Source organism: Miniopterus natalensis, chromosome 3 (genome assembly GCF_054644295.1).
Source record: "Miniopterus natalensis isolate mMinNat1 chromosome 3, mMinNat1.hap1, whole genome shotgun sequence".
NCBI classification, from domain to species: Eukaryota; Metazoa; Chordata; class Mammalia; order Chiroptera; family Miniopteridae; genus Miniopterus; species Miniopterus natalensis.
Window position 1 is genome coordinate 9,610,446 of NC_142083.1, and position 16,743 is coordinate 9,627,188.

General features: G+C 41.6%; 1 protein-coding gene across 2 annotated transcripts in view; it reads left to right on the forward strand.

Annotated features, from left to right (window-relative positions):
- The window catches only part of LMBRD2 (LMBR1 domain containing 2), a 37,657-nt gene extending 31,672 nt beyond the window's left edge, over window positions 1–5,985 (forward strand). For both annotated transcript variants that reach the window (XM_016224564.2, XM_016224554.2), the window contains exon 19: window positions 814–5,985. In XM_016224564.2, coding sequence (XP_016080050.1) covers window positions 814–874 — 61 coding nt within the window. In that variant the 3' untranslated portion in view covers window positions 875–5,985. The remainder of the gene's footprint in view (window positions 1–813) is intronic.
- Window positions 5,986–16,743: the final 10,758 nt, after the last annotated feature.

Below are 16,743 nucleotides of genomic sequence, written 5' to 3' on the forward strand. Positions count from 1 at the left end.
ATCTTTACTACTAATAAAGAGCATATTAAGCACCCTTTGATACCTTTCTATACCTTCTAATGCTTTTCTGTTTTTAAAATTATAGCATCGAATGATAGTAACTGAAATCTTAATGAACTACTAGTGACATTACAAATAAGAATTGAAATTGACAGTCTTAACAACGTCTGTTTCTGAAAATCTCACTTATGAAATTTATCATATTTAGCAATAGCCATCTAGCTATGATTGGGTGTCAGACACTATTCTAAGCACTTTTACAATGATACTATATTTTATGGTTGTAAATCCAATTGGGTTTAAACCCAGAAGGCTCACTAACTTACCCATAGTCACACAGCTTATAAGTGGCAAAGTCAGGTTTTCAAACCCCAGGATTCTGGCTACAGAGTTTGTGCTTTTAGCCACGATGCTATGTGGAAATAATTAAACAAAAGCAGAATACCATACGCATGAGGATATTTGCTATACTACTGCCTATAAATAGCAAAAAATATTCTCTTTATATTCAACAATCAAGAGTGTTTTGTTATATCTTTTAAGCTCCATAATCTGTTTTACATCTCTCCACCCCTTTCCTTTTGCATTGCTCGCCCTGCCATTCATGTATTCTAGGCTCTAAACAGATAGTTGTTGATTATAATTAAGTAAATCCCTTTGGGATAATATCCTTGGAAAATAAATTTCAACTTTCAGCTACTGAATAGATATTACAGTGCTTACAAATTATGTAGCCACTTCCTCGTAACGTGTCTTGTTTTTTTCTCTCTGTTATTTTTGATGCCTCAGATCATATTTTTATCCACCTTTCAGGTATCAGCCTGGTGGACGATACCTCTCGATGTCTCGCAGCAGAATATTTGATGATGTTTAGACTCTGAAAGAATTCGTGGAATAAATAACCACAATCAGTTCAGTCTTTATGAACATCTGTGTGCCCTAGAATTTACACTGTATTCTCAGTGATAGAAAACAACACTGAAATCAATCACATCTTAGGAATAATAGTTCATTCTTCATTGAATAGAGTGTCATTCTTCCTAATCGAAATTATTATATATCATTCCTGAAGTGTCTGCCTTAGAACACAGTGACAGTGGAGGGATTTAACTCATGATAAAGATCAGCATATGTTGAGAACATGTTCAGTTTGTTTCCGATTATTTATTTTTTTCAGGAAAGTTGATTTAAAGCTCAAAGAAGCCCTAAGTCAAACTGAATAATATTGTACAGCTTTATTTTGATTTACATTTTTGCTATTTCTAAAGAATATGTTAATCCTATATTTCCCAAAGAATTGGAGATCTCGATAACCATATTTACAAAACCCATGTCTTAAAAGAAGGCTTATTTACCAGACATAACTGAATGTAAAAAGCTCTTTTTCAGCTCTGTGTGCATATTAGTGAGGTCTTTGCATGTACAATTAAGATTATACTTTAACCGATAGTGTTAGTATCATCAGCACGTGTGCGGTAATTGGGCAATGTGTAGTTCTTTCAGTTTTCAGTAGTAACAAAATTGTCGCGAGCTTTTGGTATTGCTTTGTAAAAGATTTTCATTTCAGAGAGAGGCGTGCACCTTTATCATTGTGCATGTTGATTTAAGTTTCGATTATTCCATTTAAGGAGAATCCTACACATTAATGGTAGATAGTGGGGTGGTTTTTTTTAAATAACCAGAGTCCTACAAAATTCTCTAATTTTTAAAGGTACCTGTTTAGGCTTTTTGAAGAAGAACATCTGGTTTTTCAGAGGCAAAAAGTGAATCCATTTTCTGTTATTACTAACACTTAAATTGTGGTTTATAGCAAACAGAAAACTGCAGGCATACCTTGGAGATAATTGTGGATTCGGTTCCAGACCACAGCAATAAAGTGAGTCATAATCTTTTTGCTGGTGGAGGGTATTTATTGCCTTTAATTTGTTAAAAAAAAAAAGTAACATCTCTGAGGTACAATAAAGTGTATCTCAATAAAATGAGGTATGCCTGTGTATAAGGATGGAAATGTGTAATAACCTGTTGGTTAAACATGCTAATTATTTTAAATTGATTTTTTTTTAACCTTTGTGTTTAAGTCAGAGTTAGGTATTATATTTTAAATCATCACATTACTAAGTGAAGATAGTTGAGCAAAACATGCATACAGAGAGTTTTTTATGTCCCTGAAATGTTTGCACGTCTTAGAGGATCCATGCTATGGGCTCACCCAGTGGTGACTGGACTGAGCTTGCCCACGCAGTCTCAGTTTAAAACCTCTTGTCCTGTGGAATTTTCAGTAGTGCCCACTTCCACTCTTAAGTATTCCAGTTTGAAGATGAATTAGTCACTCTGACAATATGATTATATGTTTCTTGAAGGTAATCTTTCCCTGAATTATAATTTTTAATTTTTATTTTCCTCTTTACTTAGCGTTATCGTGCGAATTTTTAAAGACACAGTTCTGTGCAAATACTGAAAGGAACAGTGTGTCATCCTATTTATCTAATTTTCAGGGGTTTTTTGATTTTTTGAGATTAGCTGCCCTTTAAATAATTATCAATGGATAGTTTTACTCTCAATCAAAGGTCATATAGAGTGTCCATTTGAGATCACACACACACAGCCTTCTATTGTGAAGTGTGGTTAAACAGCAGTAGGCCAGGAGCAGAGATTATTTAATATCGTTTATAATTTCATTATTGACCATTGAATACCTTGGGCAAATCATGTAGCCTTTCAGTGCCTCAGTTTCTTCATTTGCAAAATGAAGATGGTACTTGCTATTTACCTCCTGACCTACCTCACAAAGCTGTTGTGAGGGTGTTGAGTTGATGTTGACGTGGTGGAGTTTAAAAAGAAAACAGCATCAGTTGTTAGCTGTCTTATTTTTCCTAGTGATACTGGAAGGTGTTGGATGGGACATGATGACCCCACAAAGGGACCCAGTTTCTTATTACTGCAGAGAACCCTACAAGTCCCCAAAGCAAAAACTCATTTGGGGACCATTCACCAAAAGTCCTCTGAAAATAGTATTGTTTTATTATTAATCTTTGGGTCTCTTTGGAATATTTTCCTTAAGTATAATGTTGTTTCTCATCAGGTTTTGTTATAAAACTCAGATGCAATTGTAGAAGCTGAAGCAGAGAAGAAGAAAGTACCCAGTTACTTTTATAACTTAAAATTACCTAGGGCAGGGGTGAGGAACCTTTTTTCTGCCAAGGGCCATTGGGATATTTATAACATCATTACAGGGCCATACAAAAAATTAGCTATGAAAAAAGCTCCTAGATTTATTGAATTTTGAGTCCCGCCTGTGGTTGCCTTGGCAGGGCCGGACCAAGTGATTTCATGCGCTGATAGGGCCTGAAGGCCGGACCTTCCCCACCCCTGCCCACGATAAATTGATAGGAAAGTATAAGGGAATGTAATACTTTATTACTAAGTTCTTTATGAGTCTAATAATCAAAATATTATACTCCACGAGCGGTTGATCCCTTTATGACTTCTGAGCTATTTCCCCAATAATTTTGGTTAAGCGATCCAGAATACTCAAACTTTTTAAGCAGAATTTATCTTGCAGGATTTTATGTACAATCATATAGGAAAGTTACTAGGCCAGGTAAATTTGAGTTCAGAAAGAAATGTTTTAATCCCTGAAGACAGTTTATTGCTGGGGAACTAAGTGAATACTTATTAAGCCATCTTGTGTAAAAAACTGTAGTAAGTACAAAAGAGTTCTTTTCTTAGAAACTTATTAAAATGTAATGACATCTACTGTAAAACACTACTACTAAGTTAATATACTTTACATGCAAGTACTTCTTCAAGAAATATACTTCTGGCAATTACCTTTTGATGTCTTTCTTACATAACAATAGATAGCTGATTAAATTTTCTATATTATTTTTCTAAATAATTGTTCAGTAGGAATATTCAATAAGCCAATAATTCAAAATAATCATTGCAGAAAGTAGTAATTAATAATCTACTAATTTCATGAATCACCTGTAAGTTGCTAATTAAGTTTTGTTACTCCAGCAATTCGTTATTACCAATAGAGCATTTTTGTAAAAATCATTATTAAAATAAGAAATAAAATATAAGCCTAATTATTAGAATCTGTTCTCTTACCAAGTGAATACAGGGGCTTCAGAATAATTTCATCACACAAGAGCCCCTCATTTCACAAGAGCTAAATCAGAACATTCAATGGTTCTTTATTTATAAAAAACAGTTCAGAGAATTGGACAATCCAAACCTTCAAAAAGAAATGCTGCCGATTGATTTGTTTTGGGGCTCTACCATTTGATTAGATTAGATTATTGGTTCTTTATGCCTTTTGTGTACCCAAATGAAATTAAATGTGGATGGGAAAGGCAATGCGTGTTTTCTTAAGTATGTTTTAGCCTATTAATGAAGGAATTTTATTTATGTACAATAGCAAACCTCACTTTTTTATACCTTTAATAGATTTAGGGAATGTTCTTAACGGTGTATTGGTTACCATTTTAAAGGAAAAATGAATTCTCTGTGATTATAGTTCACACTGTTCAGTTATGTGAGTTTAATATTTGTGATTTGAATGGGCCATGTCTGAAAATCACAAGGATAAATATATTTGCCCCTCTAATTCCTTCTATGTTGAGCCTGATTTTTCTAACATTTTATTCTCATTTGCAAAAGATTTGTCCATCGAGGTTGACAGAAGCCTGGTTGTAATTTTAAGTTTGTCGATAAAACAAGAATAATGGCACTTCCCTCTTCTCATTGATGTCCCAAAAGATATTTGTTTTTAATGTACTCCCTGGGGAGAATTAACTCTTTCCCCTGAAAATCTTTTCTTTTGTGGTTATCTTGATCTCAAATTATTTTTGCAAAAAGAAATTTTACTGTGCTTAGTGCACAAAATAGAGAGTGGCTTACATGGCAGACATATGAAGGGTAAAGTTAAAATGTATTAATCTGACTATATAGCACCATGTTGAGTTGATGATATTATTGACAAAAAGTCTTATCAATCTATTCACTTTTCAGCTGTATTTCTCAAAAGAATGCTGACTAGCATCTTCCCTACTTAGTACACCAACTTGTAGGGGAGAGACTGTGTATTTATTTTTTAAAAGTAATCCAATGGATTTGTTTTTGTCCATATTTTGAAAACAAGCTTGAAGAATTTTTCTCATTTTAGAATGTAGAGAACGTGTGGACCTGCCTTTTAAATTACTGTAATCTAATATATATTTATAAATTATGGCATTGAAAAAGAGTTCCAATAATGATGTTGTTACTTCCTGTATTTAATTTTTATAAAATGTTTTTGTAAGTAACTAATTATAGTGTTGCTTCTAAGTAGTTTAAAAAAATCTTTCTCAAAAAAATTATGCCCAGAACCTGTTTCCTTAGGGCAGTATTCTAAAGTTCAGGAGTCCATTGTGAATTTGAAATATCCCTACATCTCTTCAGTACCTTTTAATGTATACAGGCACCCAAGCAAAGTGTTCCAAAAGCCTAATTTCTGTGTTGCATTAATAAAGTGTGTGCTAATTATCTAATTCAGTGGATTAGGAGAAATAAAAGATAAGTCTTTCCAAATGTGCATCTGATCATAATTTTTCAAAATGTTCATTATGTTCATTTTTGTTGCATGATGCCAAATTTATCTTTAATTAGCCATCACTCCCTGATATGTAATGACAAATGTTTTTCTATCTGATCAGTGGGTTGTAGATTTAACTATTTTTCTCTGCAGATAATCACTACATTTTCAGATGAATTTGGAAAAAGCTGCAAAGTGCTACCTAGAAGTAAATTAGCATCTTTTGCCTTATCTTTGCATAAGGTTCTCTCAGTTTGTTTTTGACAAACTCATGGACTTGTAAAATGCCCTGTAGTATTTTAACTTATTGTGATGTAATGAATTTTTTGAAATGTTTATTTGATTAGCTGTTAAAATATAGAAAATTATGTAGCTTTGCATGAAATAAAGTACATTTCTACAAGTTACTAAGACTTTGCTCATTATTTATGTATTTTACATGATATCTTTGAGATTAAACTCTTTTAAGTAGACTGAAGCATTCTTTGTTTCTTACAAACTTATTAACAGATATTATAAAAGAAATGTTTTAAGATTCATTTTAGATTCCATAGTACTTTACCCCATGTTTATAATTAAAATAAGTAATTGTTATAAAAATTAGAGCAGAAATCACTGAAATTGAAAACAATAAAAATCAACAAAACCAAATGCTGGGTGTTTGAAAAGATAAATAAAATTGATAAAACCCTGGTGAAGCTGAGCAAGAAAACAGTTGCTTTTTTTATATATCAAAAAGAACAATTGAAATGTGAAATAAAATATAACACCATTTACATTAGTCTAGCTAATGCATTAAGATAAGAAAAGGAAATAGAAGATATACAGATTTGAAAGGAAGAAATAAAACTGTCTTCCTTTCCAGATGACATGATCATCTATGTAGGAAATCCAAAAGAACTGACAAAAAATATACTTCTGGAACAAATAAGTGATTATAGTAAGTTTGTAGGATACAAGGTTAATATGCAAAAGTCTGTCACTTTCCCATATACCAGCAATGGGCAATTGGAATTTGAAATTTAAAACAATACCATTTACATTAACACTCCCAAAATGAAACACTTAGGTATAAATTTAACAAAAATATGTAAGATATATGAGAAAACCCACAAAACCCTGATGAAAGAACTCAAAGAACTAAAGTGGAGAGATTCCTTGTTCACGGGTAGGAAGACTCAAGATTGTCAGCTTGTCAGTTCTTAGATGCTGAGTGTGCATTTTTTCAACCACTTCAACATTGTAAGGGATTTCTGCTTTGGTTGACGCTAAGTTGCTTTCCCAAGCAGGTCCTGCTCACTCAGTCCTGGGCTCTACCCAGTCTTCCTGGAAGTGTCCACTGGCTCGTCTGATGGGGACCCCCACCAGGGAAAGGGGACACATGCTTGTTTCCTAACCCCAGGTGCCATTGAGAATGGACCAAAGACTTTCAGGGAAGCTCCATACATTCCCGAGTGAGATCTAAGCTCCAGGCACACCTGAATATGTGTTGCTACTCTGACATCCCAAATTCCCATCCACACATTGCATGCATGGTGCCCCACATGTTAGATACTGTTGTTCACAATCATTTCTTTAGTTTCCAAGAGCATTTAACATAGTTCAAGTGAACAAAATAGCTCTATTTTTAAATTATACAGAAACATTTGAGCATTGTATTTCTCACGTCCCTTCTTGTGCAAGACCTTATTTTTTCTATTTTAGTTGGATTTTGTTTAGAAACTTTGCTTTCTTATGGACACTCAACAGAAGAGTATTTCTTGCCAGCTATTTATTAACAACAACAAAAAAAACCTTTGATTTGTAGTTTCAGACATTGACCTTCAAAGTGATCTTCATAACTGCCTTGACATCTTGGGTTTTGTTCATTTTCTTTGGATGTTTAAAAATTATTATTACTATTCTACTTTTGCATTTAAGACCATTAAATTTGGTTTTGTTTCACATGAAAAAAATAGATATCGGTTCTTCCCAACTTGATCTATAGATTCAATGTAATCCCAAAAGTTATTTAGTGGATATTGACAAACTGATTCTAAAGTTTATTTAAAGAGGCAAAAACCACGGAAGACCCAAGACAGTACTGAAGGAGAAGCGCAAAGTCAGGACTGACACTACCCCACTTCAAGACTTACTATAAAGCTACATAACCAAGACAGGGTGGGACTGGTGAAAAAACAGACAGATAGATCAACGGAACAGAATCAAGAGCCTAGAAATAGATCCACGTACATGTAGTCAATTGAGTTTTGACAAAGATGCAAAGAGAATTCAGTGGGGAAGTAAACTCTTTTCAGCAAATTGTGCTGGAACAATTGTATATCTGAATGGGATTTGGTCTTCACAGCAATATGCACAAAAGGCATTGCCTGTTACTTCCTACCATACACAAAAGCTAACTCAAAGTACATCATAGGCCTAAAAATGAGTGCTGAACCTATGAAAGTTCTAAAAGAAAGTCTTTACAATCTTATGGGAGGCACTGGGAAATGGCATCCTACTGGTTGGGTGTGGAGCGGGAGGGAGGACTTTCAATCCCTGTAATTGCACCTGCCTGCTCCCCTGTGAGATGCTCTTAAGTGTCACCTGATGATAATAACAGCCTAGCAGTGAGCCATCTGGAGGTGAGTAGGGCAGGAAGGGGGTGCCGAAAAGAAGTAAGAATTCGCTCAACATTCTGTTATAAAATACGTGAGGCCAGTTCTGATGCGTTTCTAGAAGCCAAACAGTTGCCAGCAACACTTCCAGCTGGCTTTTCTCTCGGGGCAAACAGCTTGGGCTTTCCCAGTCCCTGGCTTTCCTAGGCAACAGAGCTGTAAACTTGAGAAAAGGCATGGCTGGGATAGGGACTGACGGTGGGCTGAGCCAGTCAGGCTGTGAGTCTGCAGTAGGGAGCCCAAGTCATCCAATTGGCAGGGAGAGGGCAGGGCAGGAGGTGCGAGGATAGGTAAGAGGGAGGGGGCCAGGCGGAGGGGTGGGGCCGGGCTTCCCAGGGGCAGGGCAGAGCGTCCATAGTTTCAGTTCCAAGCAACTGGTGGAACAGGTTAGCATTTAAGGTAAATCAATTTTTAAAATTCATTGTTATTGTAATCACTCTTTTGTTCTAGCAAAAAAATTAAAAGAGAGAGAAGATAGATGTTATAGGTATTACTTTCTAAAAGGAACCCCTAAGGGTTGATGAGAGGTTCTGGCTGTCAGTCTAGGGAGGAAATGGCTCAGCGCTTGGAAAGGCTTTTGCTCCCTTGGGGAAGAGGTACTGAGATGCAAATGCACAATAATAACTTTGGTGCAGTGAAGGGGAAGGAAATAAACGTCACCCGGCTGCCACTGTGCAGTGGGCACTTGAGTGTGAAGTGTTTGGGTAACTGCTATAACTAGCTCCTGGGACCGTTGATAAAACTGAGCTTCAGGAAGGTTACAGGAGGGAGGAAGGGAGATTGACAGGGGAGGGTTGAGAAAGAAGGTTCCAGAAAGGAGCCCTGAAGTGTACTGAAGGGCCTGCAATGGAGAGGGGAGGACACGTGCTTGGGGATGAGGCAGGCAATGGCCGTGATGGAAATGCAGGCCCAGGAGTCTAGAGGGTCATAAGGCCACAGCGCCTGTGGTCGGAAGAGCTGACACTGACAGGTGGAAGGGACCTGGAGGCTGGATTTTGAACCTTCAGAGAAGACTGGCTTTGGCTGGTGACAAAATGTAAGAGAAGAGAGGGTCTTGGAAAGGCATCAGGAAAGAGTGAGCCGGAGGAGGTGGTAGAACCAAGGAGCCCCAGAACCTCGCGGCTCCAGGGCTGGATGGTCCAGGTGATCTCTGAGGGCACCCAGGTTCATGGGGACCCTTGGGATGGAGGGAAGTCTCCGAGGCAGGAGTCACAGCCTCGGTGACTTAGGGAAGAGCAGAGACTGGGTCACAACGTGGGGTGACTGGGTGCATTTCCGAGACCGAGGTTCCTTAGTACCTAGAATTTGGGGCAGGAAGTACCTTTCTCTGAGAAGACGGCAGAAGTAGAGTTTCTTACACAAATTCGGGTACCAGGCAGGGTGAAGACGTGTGTGTACCAGGCAGCCTCTTGGCAGGAAATGGATGGCACGTCCAAAAGTGGTAACAGGAAAGAGTCACATTAAGGACAATTTACTTAGATGTGGGTAGGGCCAAGGGGTGTAGATAAGGAATGAGGGGACACCCGGGGCTGCTGCAGTGAGAGGAAAAGGTGACCTTAGGCCTGAAGGGTCCGGAAGAGGAGCTGCTCTGGGGAGGGCTGCCTGGGGTGAAAGATCACGGTCACTGACGTCTGTGGCCTGGCAGAGAGGCTGCTGGGGACCCGTACACTCGGCCTTCTTTCTCCTGCCTGCTGGGGCCCCCCGTTGCTTGGCTCTGGCCAGAGGCCCCGGAACAAAGACACCTGGTAGAGGCAGTTCACACAGGCCGGCTTCCTGTCGCACAGATATGCATGGGGACAAGGTCGGGAGGGGGCTGGGCAAACGGGACGCTGAGCCCCACAGTGAGGACAGTCAGCTGTTCGGAGGCCAGGGCCAGGGCCAGTTCGTCTCCAATGGGACTGAGGAAAGGAGCTGGCTCTGCGCGGGAGGCTCGCGTGGCCTCGGGAGGCCAGGCCGGTCAGTGACCTGCGGCGGGGACGGGCGCCCAGGAGCAAGGAGGGCGGTGGTCAGCTGGTGGGAGACACTTGGGTTCCAACTCTGCCCTAATGTCTTTAACGTACGAGTTAAACAAGGCCCTACCTTCCCGAATTTTCCATGTAAAATCCTGATCTTTACTCCAACCTCAGACACAGGTTCCTAGGAGCAGTTTCTGTGTTTCAGAAACAAACAGGTTGGCTTCGGGAGGAGAGCTTGGCAGGGTGTCACTGGGGTGCAGGAAGGGCCCGGCTGTCCTCTCCCGACACCCCCAACGCCGTGGACACAGCACCGCCCATGGCACTCTCGGGAGTGGAGTCCCCCGCACGTCTCCAGCCACAACTCCGTTGCCACCCAGGAGCTCGTTTCTCCTCCAGTCTTGAATCATTTTTAAAAAATTACATCTTATAACCTGAAGCGAATTAAAGTTTTCCTCTGTGCTGCCACCTGAAAAGTGTAATGTGAGGAACAGGGCCGTGCTGGGCGGAGAGGGGCATGTGCTGCGGGCGGCGGGACCGCACCGGTGAGAGTCCCGCGGGCTCAGGCGGGGCCGGGGGTCAGCAGCCTCGGTACTTGGGCTCAGGCTAGGAGAGGATTCAGAGCCAAGGCCCGAACTGTAAGAGAACATTGATGTGGTGAAATCACAGAGGTGGAAGAAGTAATTTCTAGAAGAAATGGGCTTAGGAAACAAGTTATAGCGGCAAAGGAAGGGCCCTAGGAGCTTGGGAGTGAGGAAGGTAATGGTAACATGCTGGGGGGAGCGGGGGGTGAGGCTAAGGGACAGGGAAAGGCTCTGCTGGGCTGCTCCTGGGAGGAAGGGAGCTGGATCCTCACTCTCGGTCCTCTGTCCTAATGGTTTTAAGGGAGGAGATTTTAGGGGAGATCTCATTGTACTACTCAGCAGCTTTCCAGGTGTGTCCTTCCAGCGTTATAGTCTCCACAGATCGGTCACCATTCCATGCAGCTGGCCCTGAGGTCAGCTGTGCCTGGGTTTGTTGCTTTTCTGGGCCTGGAGCTGAAATACAACTGAGGCCTAGATGTTATTTCCAGGAGGGAAAGCTCAGGGAGTCCAACCTACATGGCCAGTGATATGCTAGGGAAAGAAAGGCCACCCTGGGAGCAAGGTCCCACCCTACAATTGTCCTTTGCTAGGCACCCAGGGCTTTCCACCCAGATGACCTTCTGTACCTGGCCCATTGTCCTTGCTCTCTCATGTCTGTCTAACTGCCTGTCACAGATGGAAGATGCCCCTACTCTCTCTGGGAGCTCAGGTGTGTGTGTGCATCACCCCACCTGACCTCGACAAGAGCTTCACACAGAGGAAGGGGCCAGGCGACAGCTCTCCAGCAACTGACAGTGTCCATGTTCTGACCAAGTGTGCTTTGGGCTCAGTATTGTTAATAAGCTTGTCCTAGTGTTTACATGTAAATGGTTGGTTGCAACTCACTTAAAAACATGAACCTTTTCTGACATGTTGTGTGCAGTGTACAGAAGACCCTGGGGAGGTGGCAGGTTCCAAAGACCCTGCTCAGAACCTCAGTTCAGCCACTTCATTTGAACCGGGACAGCCCTGAATCTCTTTGTACCTCCGTTTCCTCATTTTGTAGCCCAGGAATAGCTGTGTTTCCTCTAATACACGTAGAAAAGCACTCTGCGAACTATAAGAGCTATCAAAATTTACTCTATACCAGACCCATTTTCTGTTCTCAACAAACCGACTGTGAATAATTTGTAAAACACAGGCCACCCTTTTATCAGCGAGCCTAACACAGCAAGTGCTTAATCAATGTTCCTTATTCCGATTGTTACCTTTAGTAAGGTCCCCGGGGGCTGCAAATTGTTTCTATGTAGGGACAGATACCAAATATTTCAGGCTCCATGGGCCAGAAGGTGTCTGGTGCAACTATCCAACTTGGCTATTGCAGCATCAAGGAAGCTATTACACACATAAGTGTGTGTGGCTGTTTTCCAATAAAACTTTATTTATAAAACTAGGTGGACAGGCAGATTTGGCCAATGGGCTGTGGTTGGATGTCCCCAGGTCAAGTTCATTTTAGGTTATGTTGGCCTAAACATAGAGTCTCCTTGATAGCTGCCCATGGAAAGATGGATCTTGTTTGCTTTGAGGAATCAGAGGTTGAGAAATGAGAAAGCGTCCATGTGCAAACGTCTGCTCCCAGGACTTAGTTTCCCCCATCAGGGCGATCTGGCTGCTCCATGTCTCCAAAAGCCCCAGGCTCCAGAGAGCTGAAAGTGCTCATACCAACTTTCTGGAAGGACACTTCTGCCAACGGTGGCAGAACCTGCCAGTTTCCTACTTAATAGCCAGTCTCCTCGTCTTTATAAACAGGACGCGGAGGGTGGCAGGGTACCCAGCCCCAAATTAGGTTTTCCAGTTGTCTTAGTCTGTCCCGGCTGCTGTAACCAAATACACGGATGGGGTGGCTTATGAACAACACAAATTAATTCTCACGGTCTTGGAGGCTGCAAAGCCTAAGATCAAGGCACCGGTATGACTGGGTGAGGGTTGCCTTCTTGTACAGAGATAGCACCTTCTCGCTGAGTCCTCATGTAGATAGCACGGACACAGATAGCACCTTCCAAAGGCCTCACCTCCTAACACTATCATCTTTGGGAGTTAGGACTTCAGTGCATGAATTCGGGGGGACATGAACACTCAGACCATAGCATCAGCCTTCTTTGCAGGAGTGGCTAATGAGATTTAAGTGAAAGGGGTTGGGTGGAGTCTTCCTGGGAACCATTTAAAAGGGACTGACTCATCTGGAAAGTGTGATCTTGCCCCCACCCCTCTCTCTTTTCTGCTGTCTGGAGTGTGGATGTAATGGCTGGAGCTGCTGTGATTATTTTGTAACATTAGGCAACTTTGAGGAAGTAAAAAGATAGTAGTTTCTTGGGACCTTGGTGACTGCCTCAATTGCCTTCAGACTTTATTATACATGAGAGGAAAATAAAACTATTATTTTCGTAGACAACTTGTTTCTGTTATGAGTAGCTGGTTACAAGTCTATCCCATAAGCCAACCCACACTGATGCTGACACTGGGGCATTGGATTTCTACCCATTATACTTCTTGATTTTTCTGGAAATATCAGTTTAGAGCATGAAGGATACAAATAATTGACTGGATTTCTAAGTGGCTATAAAATAAACATTCAGTAGACCAGTGACTCCAAAAGAAGCATTCTAAGTGACTGTAAAAATAGTTACAAGTAAGTGATTTTGGTGATTAATGTTGCAAAAGGGCAAATGGGCTTTATACCCGTCTTCAAGTGGAAGAAGATGCACAGTGGGGTTTGTCCTGTCTGTCAGTAGGTTTGAAATCACTGGGGCCAAGCCCTCATGGAACCTGAAAAAATGGGACATTTGAAAATTACCTGGTTGGTTGGTTCTAAGAACATAGTCACTGAAACCAGGGAGCTTGAGACAAACTCTTTCTTTTGTTCTTTTTTGGAAAACAAATCCAGCCAAAGCTTTGCTTACCTTTGTGTAGTTTAGATATTTTTTTACTCTGCTTCTTTGAGACCTTCCATCTGGCTGGCTGCCTGACCCAGGACAGATTGCAAGTAATTTCTTGGTAAAAACCCCAGAGACTCAAGGCAGAGCAGAGCGGGGAGCGAGACAGGAGACAGCAGGGGAGTGCTAGTGAGCAGCTGCTGCCTCTGGGGCCTCCCGGGGAAGCTCACGATGATAAGGACCCCCGAACCCTGGGCCCTCTGTGTTTGGATAAACCTGAGTTTGGAGCACATTGTGTTAGTTACATGGGGCCTTGAATATTGTGCTCAGCAGTTCCTCTCACTCTCTTTCATAGCCAAAAATGCAGGGAGGCTGCTAAATGTAGATAAAATGCTACCGAAAGAAAAGGTTATAATGGAGTGACTTCACCTCTCCTCCCAGTTCGCAGGGGAAGCTGAACCTCTCCTCACACTGGGTCGGTAGTTATTTTACCCAGGTAAAGGTCACTATCTAGGGCCAACCCAAACACCGCAGGAATAAGCATTTGCCAATTGTAACAGGAAAACTTGGCTGCAAGTAACAGTGACCCTGACCAACAATGGATTTAAACAAATAGAAGCTTATGTTTCTCACATAACAGGAGTGTGAAGTTAGGCAGGTGGTTACGCTGACTCAGAAGCTCAGAGATGTTAGGGCTCTAAGTTGGTATCTTGGCGATTCCCTTGGCCCTTCCCTCATGATTGCATGAAGGCTGCTACAGCTCCAGACGTTGCATTTTTGTTCAAGGCAGGAGGAGACAAAGAGATGAGAGAGCCCGGCCGGGCGTGGCTCAGCGGTTGAGCGTCGACCTAGGATCCAGGTGATCGGGGTTCGATTCCCGGTCAGGGCACATGCCCGGGTTGCGGGCTTGACCCCCAGTGGGGGGGTGCAGGGGGCAGCTGATCAATGACTCTCTCATCATTGATGATTCTATCTCTCTCTCCCTCTCCTTTCTTCTATGAAATCAATAAAGATATATTAAAAAGAGAGAGAGAGATGAGAGAGCCCTCCCAAAGCCTTCAGAACTTCCAGTGAGTCTTTTGGGCCAGAACTTGTTTCACATGCTCCCAACTGAAAATGGGATGTATTAAAGAAGAGAGATTGGTTGACCTTTGAATCAGCCAGTTGGCAGTGCCTGGAAAATCATCTTTAATTAAAATGCAACAAAATTAAAACTACCCTGAGGAGGGTAAGTGCCTGAAAAGTGCCTTGGCTGTCTCATTTATTGCTACTGTGTGGCACATAATAAGTATTCACTAAGCCTATATTGAATTTTGTACCAGGACTAGGGGGAGGCGAGGGAGATAGCTGGGGCAAACTGCTTAAGGAAGCACTCACGCTCAGGCTTGGGCAAGCGCAAGGCTGACGTTTGCACAATCCTGAGACTGAGGGCCTCCTTAAACACTGCGCCTTAGGCACCCACCTTCCCGGGCTCTACTCCCAACCCTGGTTGAATGAATAATATGAAATTTCAAAAAGATCTATGAAGTAAATACTTTACGGCGACAATATTTATATGTTCTTAAATTGGGTCATATCGTAAACATTAAAATAAGGACTTAACTCATATTCCAAAGATCAGTAGAAAGAATAAAAGACTATAGTTTAGCAGAGAGGGGCCCTGCGAATACCTGCATATTGACAGTGGCTGACACATGTATTTTAAACATCTTGAGAAAATGCATCTTGGTGCAGAGAAAATTTGGCAAGATGCCAGACTTCAATGGCATCTTATTTCCATAGTATACTTGTGTGTTAAGTACAGAGTAAATATTGTCATACTTTAAATCTTATGTGGAAGTTGGCAATCCAGACCAAAACAAAATGTGTCATACGTTTATACATTGCAGAAATAATTTTTAACATGATTTTTGGGAAAAGAATAAATGTTATGGAAGGTAATTAGCACAGTAGCTTTGAGTTTAGGTTTCAAAACACAAACCACCACCTGTCACATCACTTTATTAAACAAACAAAAAACTATGGCTCCAAAAGGAAGAGACTAAGTGAAATTTTCCCTGCCAATAAGGAGTTTACGCCTCAAAGCTTTGGAAACTCGAGCAAGGACCCCGAGATGAGAGAGGGGGGCGTGTTTAGGACCCGCGGGTGTCCTGGCTTTGCTCTGTACTGATGTTCGCAGCCTCCTCTGCGGTGAAATCCTTCTAGCGTGCCACGCCAATCTCTTCCTTGAAGCTTTTCCTTCCATCTTTTCATTTTGTGGACCTTCTCTGAATTCCCAAAGCAGTTTGTCAGCACCTTGGCATAGCTGTTGAATGTGGTCACTTAGAACTGGAAGTCAGTCCTGCCTCGGCCCCTGCCCCGTGGTGCATTCTCAGTCAAGTGGCCCAGGTTCTCAGAGTCCCTGTTGACATCCTGTAAATGGGGGGGCAGTTTGCCATAGAACCCACCACATGAGGCAGTGCTTCTGATGGGGTCCACTCCCTAGCCAACCCATTTTTCCCCAGGCTAGACTGAGAGGCAGTCACCCTCCCCATGCTGCTCGGACTTCACTGCACATGCACCCATCTCCCCCTTTGTTTGATCCCTTCCCCCAGTGATCGGCAGGGAATGGACCAGTGGTTCCCTGGGGAGTGTGAAGTTGTAGCTTCCTGGTGAAGCTGCCCCGACGACCATGCTTATAATGTCTGGCTTCCCCTTTGCTCTTTTCCTATTATTAATATTAATAATTAGTTAATGACAATAACAGATGAGTTCAATGAAGGAACTCTCATGATGTCAACAACACTAACACACACCTGTCGTTATATCTCTTTGGGGGTTTCCAGTATTCTACAGCAGAAACCACATCTCTCTTCAAACTGTCTGAGTCTTTCATTTCAGACTCAGAGGAGAGATATCCTAGCCTCCTGCTGGGCTACTCTGAGCACTGGGATCTAATATTTATTCCAGAGGGGCACTTTCTAAGGGGACACTTCTTAAGGAACCCCAGGTTTTTGTTATCTACCATGTAATAACAGCTAGTTTATTGAAGGAACTGGAGTCAGAAGAGGTGGCAACCAT